At 36.5% G+C, this 16,693-nt stretch overlaps 1 protein-coding gene across 3 annotated transcripts in view; it reads left to right on the top strand.

Annotated features, from left to right (window-relative positions):
* The window catches only part of LOC122788204 (transmembrane ascorbate-dependent reductase CYB561), a 197,404-nt gene that overhangs the window by 145,678 nt on the left and 35,033 nt on the right, over positions 1-16,693 (top strand). For all 3 annotated transcript variants that reach the window (XM_044055210.1, XR_006362618.1, XR_006362619.1), the window contains exon 5: positions 14,470-14,627. In XM_044055210.1, the coding sequence (XP_043911145.1) occupies positions 14,470-14,627 (158 nt within the window). The remainder of the gene's footprint in view (positions 1-14,469; positions 14,628-16,693) is intronic.

Here is a 16,693-nt window from a genome sequence, read left to right on the forward strand (position 1 = left end):
ATACCCGTCCCCAAACAAATTACCTAACATGGTGTCCACATATCGTTGTTGGTCCATAACCACCAACCCACCTCCTTTGTCAGGCTTCATAACTCTAATTGATTTGTTGTTGGAAATACTAGACAACAAGTTGTATTCTCCTTCAGTCAAGTTACATTTTCCCCTAGGGATTTTTTTATTTTTGCATACTGTACTAATATCATTGATGCACATAATTTCAAAGAGTTGTAAAGTCGGGTGCAGGGGAGGATTAAAAACACTTGTCTTGTGTCTTTTGTAAAGCAAAAATTGTAAACCCCCTGGACTTTGTTGCATACTTGGGAACCATACATATGCCCATCCATTGTTACTTTGTAGATTGCTTTTCCAGTCTTTCTTTCCTAACCTTTTTTCTAATCTTATATGATTGATTCTTATTGTTATCATGGAATATTTTATATGCACAACTAGTTATCTTCTTTTTAATAGTAGCTTCTGTTCAAGATTTTACTGAAAACTGTACCAGAGCAGGCCTTTCACTTAGGACTGTCTTATCCCATTCTGATTGCCTAGAATCTGATATTAATCCCTGATAGGGAAGACAGTTTCTTACCTCCAGTCCAGATTTCTTCTCCTTGGTCACACCCCTCTCTTTTACCTTTACGTCTTGAGTTATTTTCTCCCAGTACCATGGTTCTTTTGCCAGTTTTCTCCAATAAATTCCAGCCCCATCTTGCCTATTTTCTGTATCCCTACTTGCTGTCATCTGTATTGGCAAAATCAGTTGGCCATCAAAATGTCATATATCAGTTGTGCAACCTTGGAATGGTGAAAGGCACTATCCAGAGTGTCATAACATTGATTTTTAAAATGACAAATCCACAAGAGCGAATGCTAGAGTGTATTCACTCTTGTGGATTCATCATTTTGAATGGAAATTGCACTATAGTGGGGATTGGGAAATTTACCCTTTCCCTCACTGTATTGCGATCTCAGAGTTAGTATATATATATATATAAGTAGCAGGGGGGTGTGGGGGGGTGCAGCCCCCTGCAAGTGGGGGGCAGGTGGCTTGCTCCCTGAAAAACATTCACAGCACATAACCAAAAGTGTAGGTGTTTTCAGTAAAGTCAACATTCCTGAGGTGTCAACTTTCCTTAATTCCCAGTTTCAGTTATGTGACCATTCGGTAAGTGGATTTTATGACATTTTGAGTCACATAAGTGGACACTCGCAGAAATTAGTTGTGAGATCTTGATAGCAAACTGGCAAAAATCTCTTTTCTGCATTCAAGTGTTGGCTTAGTTTTTAGAATACTTTCTGCAGCTTTATGAATATAATATTCTGCATGCTGGTCTTATTCTCCTTAAGGATCTGCATCCAAACTTTCACTCTCTGCATATTTCTTAAACTCCGCACTCCCCACTTTATCATCATCCCTCTCCACTTCTGTTTGTGTTGTGTATATGAGTCTTAACTGTGTAGCTCTAAAATATCCCTTCAAATCAGGTAATCCTAAACCACATTGTTCTAATGGGAGGATCAACTTATTCCACTTAACTCTTGCCCTCTTTCCATTCCAGATACATTCTTTCAACTCTTTATTAATTATTGTCCATAACTTTTCCTCTGGTTGATAAACCAGTTTCAGACCTGTATGTAAAACTAAAGGATTAAAAACACTTTCACTGCTTGTATTTACTATCCCTATCCATAAACAAGAGCTTCCAGTTTCACAGTTTTTGCATTATCTTTTGTTTAGTCTCTTCCCAAAAATACATTAGCTCCCATAAAAGAAGCTGTTTTAATCCATACTGCTAAATACTTCATCTTATCTTGTCCCCATAAATATGGGTATTGCTGAACCAATTCATGTTAAGGTACATAATTTATGTTATAGCCTTTGTTTTATCTTCATTAATGTTGTACCCTGAATATCAAAATATTCCAAAACACCAAGATGTCCTTTTTCCTGAATTTATCAAGTACAAAATAGTATCAACTGAAAAGAAAACCAACTTTCTTGATTACCATACCAATTATATCCTTGAATGTCCCTCATTTTCTTTTGCCAGTAGCTCTAAATACAAAGCAACCAACAAAAGGAAAAAAGGACATCCCTGCCTTGCTCCTCTGTTCAAGCACAACTTAACATAATTAACCTTATTACTGTATCAGTGAATGCAAATGTTTCCATTGCTTAATTATATAATCACATTACTATGTCAAATGCTTTCTCTATATCAAGACTCACAAATAACAGTGGTATTTTCTTATATTCTGCTTCCCTCTAGGTCATTATTGTTCTGCTATTGTTTTCAGATTTGCCTCCCCTTCACAAAACCACATCAATTCATATCTGTCAATTTTGGCAACACTTATGCCATTCTGTTAGTTAGAATAGACATAAAAACTGTATAATCATCATTTAAAATGGAAATGGGTCTATATGAGGCTGGATCTGATGGGTCTTTACCTCCTTTTTTGTTATACAGCCACCACAGCTTTCTTTCAAAATGCTGTTGCTTCACTTCCTTTTACAATGCTATTAAACAAAATCTTTCAGATCTTTGTCACTTTCTTCCCTCCTAACTGTTCCTGGAGACTTCCCTGAAAAATGATTATACATTACCATGTTTATCTCATCTCCTCCTATCTTAACTATTAGTTGTTGAGCTACATTTTTCTCTAATCTTGACATAATTAAATCTGGAGCGTTTCTCCCCGGGCCTCCGCTGAAAACAGACTCTGTGGAACCTAGTCGGACATTCCCGGTCAACAAATGTTAAATAAATAAATTAATTAATTAATTAAGTCTTCCGTAAATATTTCCATTTGTGTGATTTGTTGGCTTCCACATTCCTCTGCTTTATAATAATTTCATAAATTTTCAAAATATCTCTAATACATGTATAGGATCTCTGGTTACTTTTGTAGTCATAGGATCCCTAATTTTGGTGAAAAATCTTTCAACTTTCAGTTGCCTAAGTCATTGTGCTAAAAGTTTTGTGCTCTTGATTTCTAAGAAATATTATCCAAATGCTCCATTATTTTTTCTTTAGCACTCTGCAGTTACTTATCTTCCTGTTCTGTGAGATTACCCTTATTCTGCAATACTTTAACCTTTGTCAGCCCCTCTAAATAATTCCTATTACTTCTTAACCATCTCTCTTTCTCTTTTATTTCTACCCTATGTTTAAACCCCATTTTCATTTTATTCCACTCACTTGCTATTCCTTCTGAAGAAATTTCTATCTTCTCTAACAACTCTCAAATAATTTCCACCGCCTATCCTTTAAATTCCTTTATTTTTAATGAGTAGATGGGAAAGTGCCATTGTCTCATTTTTACTTAATTACCCTGCATTTTTTTGTCTTTGTTTTTATCAATGTATGATCGGAAATAGTTATTGGATGTGTGCCAAAACTTTCAAATAAATATACATGCTCCAGTTATTGTGCTTTGGAGAATAATAAGTAAATTCTTTCTGAGTTCCTATTACTGAATTCCATAACAAATATTTTCATACATTTGTTCATAATTCTACCCCCTTTTGTTATACTTTCCATCCTAGGTCCCCTGATACATCCTCTCATTTGCAAACCAAGTTCCAGTCCTCACCTATAAGTAATATTCCCTGTTAAAAGCTGATCATTTCTCTCAAAACATTCTTAACCTCGGTAATTGCATTTTTGTGAAATATAAATGTATGCCAGCATGATCCTCATCCCTTGTCAACAACCCCTTACTACCACTAATCTACCATTAGTGTCTTTTCCCCTCTCTATGGCAATTGGAGCTCTTCCAGCAATCAGATTATTAATCCCTTTTTCCTTTGTCCCTAATATTCTAAATATCCATTTTGAAATCCTTCCTTTATGAAGTTCACATGCTTACTTCTTTCCTAATGTGTCTCCTGCAGCATTGCTATTTGCATTCTGCATTTCTTAAAATAATTCAATAAGCTTTCCTTTTTGTCTTTACCTTTAAGGCCATTAACATTCAAATATATTATGGACAGAATAACCATTATGATAAAAAGCTATTGCTTCCACTTATTATACTTGACCATTATTTTGTATTTCCAAATTGTTTTATTACACACAGACACCAGTTTTTGGCAGGCTGATCTCTTATGCACGTGCTTATTCTCATCTCCACTTGAACCTATGCCACATTTCCCAAGACTTTTTTACTTTAATGAAAACCCTCACAAACAAAAATCTAAATACATTTTCATAATACCCATGTCCCCTGTTAACTTGGAGCAAACTAAAACATAATCTAAAATAAAGGTTACCCATTCTAAAGTTCATGTTATTGCCTATGTTCCCAGTTACACATATTGCTGTCTGTTTTTTTCTTATCTCTATTCTCCTCCTAGATGTGAAAAACAGCTTGTATACTTTCAGAAAAATGTTTAGCCCCCAAAACTGCATTGGATACCTTTAAATAAAATTAAATTATGCACTGCTCTACTAAATGTATTGAAGTGTTATGACCCCTGAGAAGCCTACCTTCTCTTATTTATGTCCCCTAATTCCAAACTTAATTTGTCACTATACTGCTTGTTATTGTACCTTTAAATTTTGCATTTCACTCAACAAAGAATGATCAGATCTCTCAAGATTAATTGCTTACACCTACAACATGTCTCCATGTAAATGCAGTCAGCAGTGAAGTAAAACAGCTATCAGCTTGCAGAATCCTTTAGGAATCTTTGTAAATTTCACCCAGAACAGAATGTACAGAATTAATGCAGCTAATAGCCTCCAACTGTAGTCTTCTTGATGCACATTGAGACCATTTGCAGATAAAAAAAAACCCTAATATTTTTGCATATGAAAGACGCTTAGCATGTTTCATCGCTTTTATCATTCTGTCCTATGTTTCAGGCCTATTTGCTTACAAAAAACTTGTTTATACCTTAAGCCAAGAACATTCATCTAGACATACATCCTTATAAAAGCAAGCACAATTATCATTTTAGTTCTACATGTAACATAAACAGTTTACTTTTACACCATCCTAGCAGCCTAAGGTCACTGCATTATATTAACTTTAACTTCCTTCTGTTCAGCCTTTTTTCTCTGTTATACTGTAAAAGTAGTATTTCTTACATCTGAAAAGGGAACTTTTTTACCTTAATATCTTTAACATATACAACAGTAACTGAAAATACCCCCCACACATTTAAAATACCCATCACTGCACACTATACAAAACTGCTTTACAATGTAACATGAAGTTAATACATCAACTTGTTTATACAAATACTAATACAAATAATAATTGTTTTACCTACAATATGCTTTATAGTCCACCCACAAGTTTAACAAAGTCAGCAAAAGTCCAATCTTTTCTCAACCACTTTTATTTGCAAAGCCATATTTCACAGTTGTGATTGATGAGTTATAATCTCATATTTATTCACTAATTTCAGTGTTGCTGGTCTTCTTTCTGATCATCTGCATCCTTCAACACTAGACTCTGGTTCAAGTCCAAGGTACTCTTGATTCTTCTACTCAATTCCTGTGCTGTTTTCTGTCTCTTGAGGATTTAACTTTGGAAAATTGGAAAATGTTTCACTGGTAAAGTCTCTCAGTGTAAGCTTTGTTGTCAGAAGAATGAGAGGCAGGGTCCCTTTTGCTTGCTGGATTACTTTTTGTTGGATAAACTTTTTTATTTCCTCCTTAACCTGTTCTGAATCAAAAAAATGTTTTTGATCCTCCAAAAAATACTCTGAAGATAGATGGATATAGCATCTTGAATCTCAAACCTGCTTCTTAACATTCCCTGATTGCTTGGATAAATTTGCTTCTCTTCTGCCTGGTGTACAGTGAATAATTATTTTCCAAAAACACTCTGCTGTCTCTCTTAATACTTCTCCCTTCTGCCACAGGTTTGTCAGTATCAACTCATTCTGCTGGTTTGATTGCATCTTTACTAAAACAGGTCTTGGCTACTTTCACATGCCCTTATGTTTCCTTTCTCTTTAATCCTGCTGTGGAACACCAGTCACATTGCTTATTTGTCTGTTCATAAAATTAATACAGCCTGTTCCTTCTAGTTTCCCTGGTACAGCAGAAAATTTCAGATTTTCCTCTGCATGCTTTGTCTTCTAACTCTCCTGTTTTTGAAGCAGCTCTTCTTGAGAAGCCTCATACTCAACCAGCCCTTTCTTTATTTCAGCCTCTGATTTTTGCAGTTCTGTCAGTTCATCTGAATAGGTAGTTAAATCATCTTCTGTTTTTAAGCCTTTACTTATTTGAATTGATATATTCCCTCAGTTTTTCATTTATTTTAATCACCTGCATGTGCATTTGATTTATTTTTCCTCTAAATTACCAGAAGCCATCTCTTGAACCAAAGCTGAAACTTGAACCAATTTTTGCTTTACAGCTGCAAAATTCTCCTCACCTTTTCTAGTTGATTTTATTTCAGTTATTGAAAATTTCTTCTTTGCTGGTGTCCAGGCAGTGTGCCTACTAGCTAGTAATTGAAATGACCTATATAACAGTTTCAGGGGCACTCCTTTTTCTCAGTTTTTATTTTCACACTAGGAGAGCTGAAATTAAGCTGTTGATCAGTGTCCAACCATTTTGGAAGCCCCCTTGCTTATTTTTGTTTAGGCTTAGTGCTACATCAGTTTCTTTTACTCTCCATAAAACATTTGTAATGGACATTGCTTTTACTCTTCATAAAAACATGCATAGTGGACATTGATATTGCTTACTCAGCTTGAGTCTTTGCTCTTTTTTTTTACTCAGTATGCTCCCCCATTCACTACCCACCGATGGTCATGTTACCCTCAAAGGCACATCATGACCCATTTCCTCCAATTAAATGGTGAGGACTGAGATACAGGGGTGCTCATTTCTGTCATTTAACAGGGAAGATTTTTTTTCCTAGTTTGCTTACCCCATAAAAACCCCTATGCCAGGGGCAGGCTTGTAGTGATAAAGCAAACAAATGCTTTTTCAAATGCATGTTGTTCCTATATTTAAATAAACCCTTTTGTTCTTATCACCTGTAGCCCTATCAGATGGTCTTCACCAGGAATGCTAATGACCTTGATAATATAATCTTCTATCTACTTCCAGAAAAGGAAAGGAAATCTGCCACTGTATTTGATTTGCCCAGCCATCATGAACACTTTTGACACAGAGGTCCCTATTCATTCCAATCCCAAACAACAAAATCTGTGGCAAGTGTCATATTCCTGTAGTATTTACACGTCTCAGTTGTTACTTTTTCAGTTGCTTCTTGTGGCTACTTCTGTTTCAGCTGATGCACTCACCTACCTTCTTCTGTTTCATATGCTTTATATATTACAATCATCCTCTTCTCTTGAACCTGCCTAGCTATCTCCCTTGAGAAGGACACTGCATTATCTTTCTTTGTTATGTTTTGTTGATAAGTTGGAGTGCATGATCTGTTGCTTATGTGACAGCACGTTTGTTCTTCACCAGTTTTCCTTCAGTGCCCTCTTATGGCTTTTGTGATGAACCTATACTTTTACTGACTTATTTTAACAAATATGGGTTGCCTGATATCCAGTAATCACACATTGTGCAGGTCTGGAATGTAAAATAATCTACTGTGAATCATATGGAACTATGAAAATCATTCCTCAGATGACCACCCACTTGTAACTAGGTCCAAAAAGGATTCCCCCTCCCCAAATGCTTTGCAGTATCTTCAGATTTTCCCCAAGCAAAGAATTAATATTAACTATTCTGATAAATGTTTATGAAATGAAGCCATTGTAGTCGATGGGTCTATATCAGATAATCAAACTTTTAAAAGTTCGAACACCATATGGTCGAGACTTTGAAAATCAAATAAAAAACAGAAAAAAACCTACCAAGCCCCCCTGCACCTCCCACGTGAGGGTGCTGTGCCCCCCACACACACCGCTCTTTAAATATACCAACTCCGAGATCGCACTACATTGCAGACAATGGAAAACTTCCATTGCCACACTGTACGGCTATCTCTGTTGAAACGTTCAAACTTTTAAAAGTTCGATTATATAGTGTCGACCTTATGACGTTCGAAATTTTAAAATTTTGACAACGTGATAGGAACCCGTAGTCAACAACTGCAATTTTCAGGCCTCCCCTCCCCAGTTAGGAATATCACTCTCTGTTCTGCTATTACAAAGATGTCTTCTATAATGTTGTATATCTTATAAATAATCCCCACTCTGCCTTAATCTTCCATGGTTGTTCAGTGCATATATGTCTGTGTATCTGTTGTAAGGTTTTAGGGCACCAGTCTTCACATTGATGCCTCTCAGTCCTTGGTTCTCAAGTTCAATTTTCTACTAGGGTGTCCACATGCACTTTTTCAAGTTGCAGGTTGCTCCAGGTTCCACTAAAGACATACTGTGAGTGAAATGACAATCTGGCAAATTGCTTCTAGGTGCACATGCTGTCTATCAAATGAGTGAGAGAGAGTGGGTGTGTGTGTATTTTCACATGTATGTCTCCTGCAATAACCTGCTATCATATATTTAGTAAGTTTATTGCATTTATTTATGGATATCCATCTGTTAACATGAACAGTCTGACTGGGCTTTTGGCCCCTTTACAGCAGAAGCTTTATATCTACACAAAAGATGAGTAACAATATTGACACTGTATAGATACAGACAATAGCAAATAAAATCTAGTAAAGATACACATAGTAAAAGAATGCTTAATGTAGGTGGCTAGTAATACTTCAGTACATTCTCTACAATAGTATACATAGATACAAGTTAATATTACATTTAAAAAAGATTTATATTCAACTTCATTGAATCCATTAAGAATATTTTCTGACTCCTCTACTACTAAAACTGAAAATTCTCCCAACCCCTATCCTACTCCACTACAACTTTTTCCCTTAAACCTGTACCCACAAGCTACATTAAATATCAGGTCTATATTAGATAATTGAACTTTCAAAAGTTCCAGTGTCATATGGTCGACACCATATGATCGAATTTTTGAAAGTTCGAAAGTTTTAACAGAGATCTCCGTACAGAGCGGAATGGGAAGATATCTCTTTTCTGCACTGTAGTGCGATCTTGGAGTTGGTATATTTAAAGGGCAGGGGATGTGGGGGGCGCAGTCCCCCATGTGGAGGGTTCAGGGGGGCTTTCCCCCTGCTTAAAATGTTCAGGTAGGTTATTTGTGTAGTTTATTTTTTTATTAGCTGTTCAAACTTAAAATTTTGATCATATGGTGTCAACCATATGACAGTCGAACTTTTGAAAGTTCGATTATCTAATATAGACCGTTAAATATCTACTCTGCAAACTAAAACCCTGCTCTTCATCTGCAGACAATATACCTCCCTACTTCCTTCAGGTAGAAGCTGACTCCCTAGCTATTCCTGTATCTATTCTGATTAACTGTTCCATCTCTGAATCTAAAGTTCCCTGTATTTGGAAAGAATTCTGCACTCTACCTATACATAAAGGAGGCAACTTCACTGAAATCTCCATCTTCAGACCTATTCCTATCCTCTCACTTCTCTCCAAAATCTTTGAAAAATGCATACACAAGCAAGTCATGCAACACTTATTGTTAGAAACTTTACTAACCCCCACACAACACTGCTTTTGCCAAAAACGCAGTACTACTACTGCCCTCCTGTCATTCATCAACACTATTTCCATAGCCAGAGATAACAATAAACTTGTCTCATGTTTATTCCTAGATCTTTCTAAGGCTTTTAATACAGTCTCCCACTCTCTTCTTCTGAACAAATTGGCTAACCTTACTTTCTCTACCACTACCGTTGCCTGGTTTTCTAGCTATCATTCTGATTGACAACAATCAGTAAAGTGGCCCTCTGTTAAAGCTGGTGTTCCCCAAGGTTCTATTCTTGGTCCATGACTTTGAAATATCTTCAGTAACCTACTCTACACTTCCTGCCCTCAGTCATCACTTGACCAATATGCTGATGACTCTAGTTATCTCTATAGAAGATACTCCTGCTGATCTTATTTCACTTATTCAGGCATCCTTTACCTCTGTTGAAATCTGGCTCTCTAACAACCAGCTTATACTGAATCCTAAAAAAAAACAAACTCTTACTTTTTCTTCCCAAAAACTTAAACCACCTTAGATCTCCATTTTCCATACTGTCTCTGAACAGCACACCTATCACTGTCGAATCTTCCACTAGACTTCTAGGTGTCATAACTGATGACCAACTGAAATTTGAACTACATGTAAACAATTGCATTAGGAAAACTCACTAAAAACTTGGCCTCTTATACAGAAATAAGAAGTTCCTCACCAGCAAAGCAAAAATATCCCTCTCCCATGCTTATCTGCTACCAAGCCTATTGTGCACCTCTCAAATCCTCACAAACCTCAATTCATCAATCGTAAATTAGAATCTACCTATACAAAGTGGACAGATTTGCAACAAACCACAATTATAAATCTTATCACTGTCTTTCACTAAAAACTTAAACTGGTTAAAATTTCCCCAAAGGTTTCACCTCACTCAGCTTCTGATTATCCATTCCATATTGTATCAAGCATCATACTGTCTCAGGCTATCTCCCCTAATCTCCTTCTATACTCCATCTAGGACTCTCAGAAGCTCAGGCCACGACCTGCTATAAATCCATAAACCCAACAACAAAACTGGCTGCAACCTCTACAGCTACTCTCCAGCCATATCTTGGAATAAATTACCACTAGAAATTAGGTCTCTCAAAAAACTCAAAGAATTTAAATCAGCCACAAAAAAATACCTAAAAAGTCACTGGTCTTGACACTGTACTCACCCCTCCATAATCTGCCTTCCAGTCCTAGGACAGTCCAGTGCCTGCCTCTCTCTGGTGTTAATTTCTGAATATATGTTACCTGTTTAGCCACCTTATATATCTATTTTACTCTTCACTCAATCTAATCTTATGCTTAACTCATATCAAGTCTATTACCCTCACTTACTGTATCTTCCTTAGCTAAGCTATTTTAAAGTGCGCATCTTCAAAACAAAACTTATGCTGATTACAACCATAACTCTATAATGTTTTTTATTGCTTTTGTCAATTTGAAATTTTAGATCTTTTAGATGTTTTACACTTGTATTACTCTTATTACCTTTATTATTAACTTGTGGAGCTTTTCTCCCTGGGCCTCCATTGAAAAAGGCTATCAGCTCAGATGGACAAACCCAGTCAACAAAATAAGTAAATAAATATTACACTACAATCTAAGTAGTTATATTATTGACATGCAGAGGATATTATCATTATGTTTCATGTACATGAATAGATAGATAGACAGACAGATATATAGATAGATGATAACTACACAAAACTTCCAGTCAGACAGATATGGAAGGAGTATATATATTTCTCACTGCTTACACTCCATAGGATTGCAGTAAATAAACTGATAAGGACAAGTAAGGAGCAGTTAAGTTGAAAGGAGATTATAGTTTGAAGAAGCAGTGGGGAGCAGGTATAATAACAGGGAGATCAGACACACAAAAGTTAGTTCGGAAAATGTAGTAGGTAGAAGAAGACAGTGGGGTTTATAAGAAACTGTTGAATCAATGGAGCAGTTGTCATTGAAAGATTTCAAAACTAATGTTAGTACAGATGGTAAAATGTGTTAAATATCTGAGTGAGATTCGTGTTTGTTTTTTTATGGTTGGATTTTTATAGTTCCACTTGTAGTTGTTTTAGCTTAATCAAGAAAGGTTTGTAGCCACTGTGATGACACAGAGGGATAAAGCTCCAACTGTGGGCCAGCTTCAACTAGTGGTTTGGACAACTGAGGCATGGGTGGTACCATCCCAAGAGGGTGGGCGGTGACATAGACATGTCTTCAAGATGATCCCTGGGTGGAGACCGGGGATGCCCTTCACTGAGAGGCATAGTCTTTGTGGTGGGTAGATATGGCTGAGCTACTACAGAGGTGAGGCAATGCATTACAACATGCCCCACTGTATGCACACCTACAGATGGTACCATTGGTAGGTCTTAACCAAGAACAACAAATGACAGCTTGATCACACACACACACACACACAGACACACACACACACAGACACACACACACACACACACACACACACACACACAGACACACACACACACACACACACACACACACACACACACACACACACACACACACACACACACACACACACACACCAGGGAAGATTGGAATATCAGTAGACCCAGCAAAAATGTAGAGCACCAAGATCGAACCCTCCCCCACACACACACCAAAAAGAATACTACTTTGTGATTGGCTTATATTGTGGGAGGATGTACCAAATCATAGCTGTATAAACTGAATAAAGTGAATCTACAAAATGTTTATAAGATGGTTCAACCTACACAGTAATCAAATTTTAGGTTCTGGTCTTTGATGACTGCTAGCAATTTGGTTTCAGGTATTTGTCTGTGGTTGTATTGTCTGGCAGTTTTACACTTATAAGTGTATTCTTTTTAGGTATATTTTTCAGGAGCAAAGATAATTTCCTTTTTTTGCATTTAGCTGTAGATGTGATTGTTGTGGCCATGTTTCAAGTCTGCAAAAGGATTGTTGTGCAACTGCTTATAGGTTGTATAGATTTGGTGCTGATAAAATAATAGCAGAATTTTTTACATATTGTACAATGCTACCTGCCTATATAGTAATTGTGCCTTTCATTGATAAATACATTAAATAGTAAGGGACTTTGTACTGAGCCTTGAGATACTCCAGTTATTACTGGTTGATGGGTGGGATAAACCTTGGCTTGAGATGATTGTCACTGCTGAAGTGACACCCCGAACCCATGTACAAAAAGGAAAAGGGGTTGAGGATGGATGGATGGAAGCAGAACATGCAGGTAAAGTTTGCAGCTTTGATAAGGAGGTTGTAGATTTTAAGAAGTGACCATTTATGTTACAAACAGTGATGTATGTATTAGTCACTAGACATAGGCTTGCTTGAGTTTCTATATTTTGTGCACTCTACATGTTTAGATGGGCTCTGATTCCTGTGTGACATTGAAATGGCAAAGAAGGTATTGAATAATACATGATTTGTTTCTTTTTTGTTGCAAAAAATAACATACATGTATTCAGTTGTTGCCTAAAGTTGCAGTACAAATTTATAACTTGGCATGTATCTGTTAGGTAAAATGTGAAAGACGCTGCCAGCAGAATTGGTGATGGCACCCAGGTGTCCACATCCCCTGAGCAATATCGCTGGCATCTATACCTTGTCAACTGTGACAGTTCAGTATAGTTATCCACATTACAAGGGTTGCTAAAAGACTGGAGTCATTTGTAGAGTACGCATTATTCTGCACATTAAAAGCAACAGCTTATGTTTCCTAACATAGTGATATTCTAAGGCTTGTGTATAAGAGTTACAATCAGCAGCAAAAGGAAGGTACAGTTACAAGAAAATACCCTGCTGGTTTGTACCTCTTTTTGCGGAATTATATCCTTTGAGTGCTGCAAGAATTGTGCAGAAAGTACAAAGTTTAAAAAAATCATAGGGAATCATAATCTGATGTGCCCAAAATATGCAACCATACAGGGCCAAGTAGTCCACAAGCATAGACACTGATACTTGTATGGAGTTATCCATTTGTTCAAATGTTCAAAATGTCGAACAAGTCACAGCAAAAGAAGAATTCACGCATTTGTATGTAGGAGACCGTGGTACAGCAAGTTTAGGGTTTTGCCCCTTTCCCATTATTGGATGATCATGGAGTATAAAAGGAGCAGGGGATATGAAACTGCAAACCCTCTACACAAAGCATGTTTTTTTGGGGGGGGGTTCAATTATTTTATATTTGATGTTTTAGAAACTGATGCTATGCATTTCTGAAAATTAGTAAGTTTGATCAAATGCAATTTATACACATACACACACACATATTTTATATATATATATATATATATATATATATATATATATATATATATATATATATATATATATATATAGACACACACACATACATACACACCTCAAAGATAAGGTGTTACTTGTTATTGTATTGTAGAAATAATCAGTAATTGATTGCAAAGTGGATTTGTTTTAACTGAAGTTTATCCTGTGTGTTTGTGATGTCAAAAATAACAATCACAGTGTCAAAAGGTTAGGAAAGTCATTTATATTCACAATAATTTATAAAGTATAAAAAATGTGGGATAAAGGCATGCCTCATACGAGTCGGACAAGCTGACTCCGCACTGCTGAAGCATGCCATGTTATCCAGAAGCAAACATACATCCACTCAGGCTTCATTACGTAATAAAAAGTCTCTACTGTTACTAATACAGTTAAATGGGACTTGTGATTGTGCTGTGTGACTTTCATAACCATGGCACTGCTTTGTATCTAACATTTGATAAAGGAAAGGTAATTGTATTTTTTAATTAAAAGGTTATATTGTAAATGAGTAATCACATTGTGTAATACCACTTGCGCTCTCTTTCTGTCTCACTCCTTGCTACAGTGGATACTGGGCTTCTCCTTCTTCCTGTTTCCAGGAGTGACATTTTCTCTGAGGAGCAGCTACAAACCACTTCATGGCTTCTTTGGCATTGCCCTGTTTGCCCTTTCAATTGGAACTTGTCTACTAGGAATCCTTGAGAAGATATTCTTCAGCATCCCGTAAGAAAATGTTAATTAAGTCTTTAAACTGTGCTGTCTTAAAAGTTTGTTTTGAAGAAAGAAAAACACAGATAAGGAGGTCACTGATGCACCACACATTTAGCTTTCACACCCACAATCTAGGTTTGAGAACACATTAAGTTGATGAAATCAGCATGGAGGAAGGATTAAGTATTTTGGAGAGTGGTGAGCACAAAGCACATCTGCCATACTATGATGTTTCATTATAGATATTATTATTATAGATATTAAAGCAGCAGCAGAGGTTATGATTGGATACAGTAAAACAGCACACAAGTGTTGATACATTCTTCCCATCCTAGTAGACCTTATCCAAAACCAACAAAGTATAAAGCACATACAATAGCTTGTCTACCTACTGTGATCTAGGAACATTCAGGCTTTCCACAATAAATACAGATTCTGCTGAACAGACAAGCATGACAGACGGTAAAATATTCAGCTTTCTGTCCACTAGTGGCTGGGGAAAAGACAGATCTAAGTGTGATATATTCATGGCAGTCACAGGTAAACAAGAGGAGTCAGCATGCCTTACAGTTAGTTTAAGATTTTTTTTTGACAGGAAGAGCTAAAAGTATTTTTGTTCATTTCATACCAAGAGCACACCTGCTATAACTGAAGACAAGCGTATCTATTTTTAACATTTTCCTACTTATTGGAAGAATAAATACGCTATTAATTTGGTTTATCTTCTGAATCACTTGAGGCTGTGGTGTGAAGGCTCCTAGGAAAGCAGATAACGTCATGTTTAAGGTATTCAAGTTTTTTTTTTTTTATTTATACTTTTAATGAAATAAGCTCTTATAAGTACAAAAGACTGTCTTCATAGGCATCCCAGAATCAGATGGTGATTAAATGTTCAGCTCAAAGTTAAAGAATATACAATATTCCATTAATCAAACTCTGGTCTACTATATAATCCATGTAAGATACAACACAGTAGGTTTATGGTCTAGTGCATCCAACTTCTCCTACCTCTGTGGAAAGAACAACCAACAAAAAGCAAGGATAGCCCTAACAAGGAGTTTTCCAAGGAAAATGTTGCTTCTGGGTGTTCTGGATGGATTTCTGACCTGTGCTACCTCATAGTTAAATTTTCCTTGACTGCGTGTATTACTTTACGTCTTCGCAGTCATCAAAGCAGATCTTTCACTTATCAGATGGATGAGCGTTTAGTGTCCTGTGCTTTATTTCCAGCATTTCCATCCCAAAGGGATGGTGATCTATGAGTTATTCATCTGCATTGTACTTTCTAAAATTCAATACACATAAACATATGACCAATACATTAAGGAAAAAATGGGGTATTGCCTGGGACACCGTGGTTAATGTAAATAATCTCAGATGAATTCCTGGAACCTCAAGCAGTCTTTTGTTAGAGGATTAATGCTTTGTAGTTGGGTTGTAGTGTTTTAAAAGCTTTTTAAGTAGGAGGAACCATTGTCATGTCATGTCAATCAAGCAGAACACCTTGTTAGATAACTCCCGGTACACTGGTAACACGTTTGGAGTGTAGTGAAAGTATGGACCAATAAGGCAGTCACTGTTAGTAAACTAGCTGTGTGATTTTGTACTAACTGCAGAGGAAAAAGTTTTTCCCATAGGAAGCCGCACTGCATTTGACCAACAAAGATTAAACCAGTCTGTGAATGCTTCATAGCATCACCACATGTTGCAAATCCTGGCAAAGTTTTTAGGTGTTAAAATGAGGTCAAGATTGAAAATTATATTACTTCTTTTAAATGTCAAACTGCTATTCAGAATAATTCCAATATTTTCCATCTTCAGCACTGCATTTTACTGCTTGGCTTTAAGACATAATGTGAAACAGTAGGACATCAGCTTTCTCAAGTTCTAATAGTACAGACCTGTGTTTTATGTTTTTTTAATTTCATTCAAATGTCAGCCAGATAAGCCTAATGCCCATAAGTGTTCCTTTTCAAGGGTATCGTGGGAATGCTGTCTGGATTGGTGGCTTGCTCAATGTCACACAGTAGGCAAATGGAAGAGTAAGGAATAAATCCTGTAACCTTGACCAAGAGATC

Source organism: Protopterus annectens, chromosome 13.part0 (genome assembly GCF_019279795.1).
Source record: "Protopterus annectens isolate FY-2018-M chromosome 13.part0, PAN1.0, whole genome shotgun sequence".
In the NCBI taxonomy this organism is placed as follows: domain Eukaryota; kingdom Metazoa; phylum Chordata; order Ceratodontiformes; family Protopteridae; genus Protopterus; species Protopterus annectens.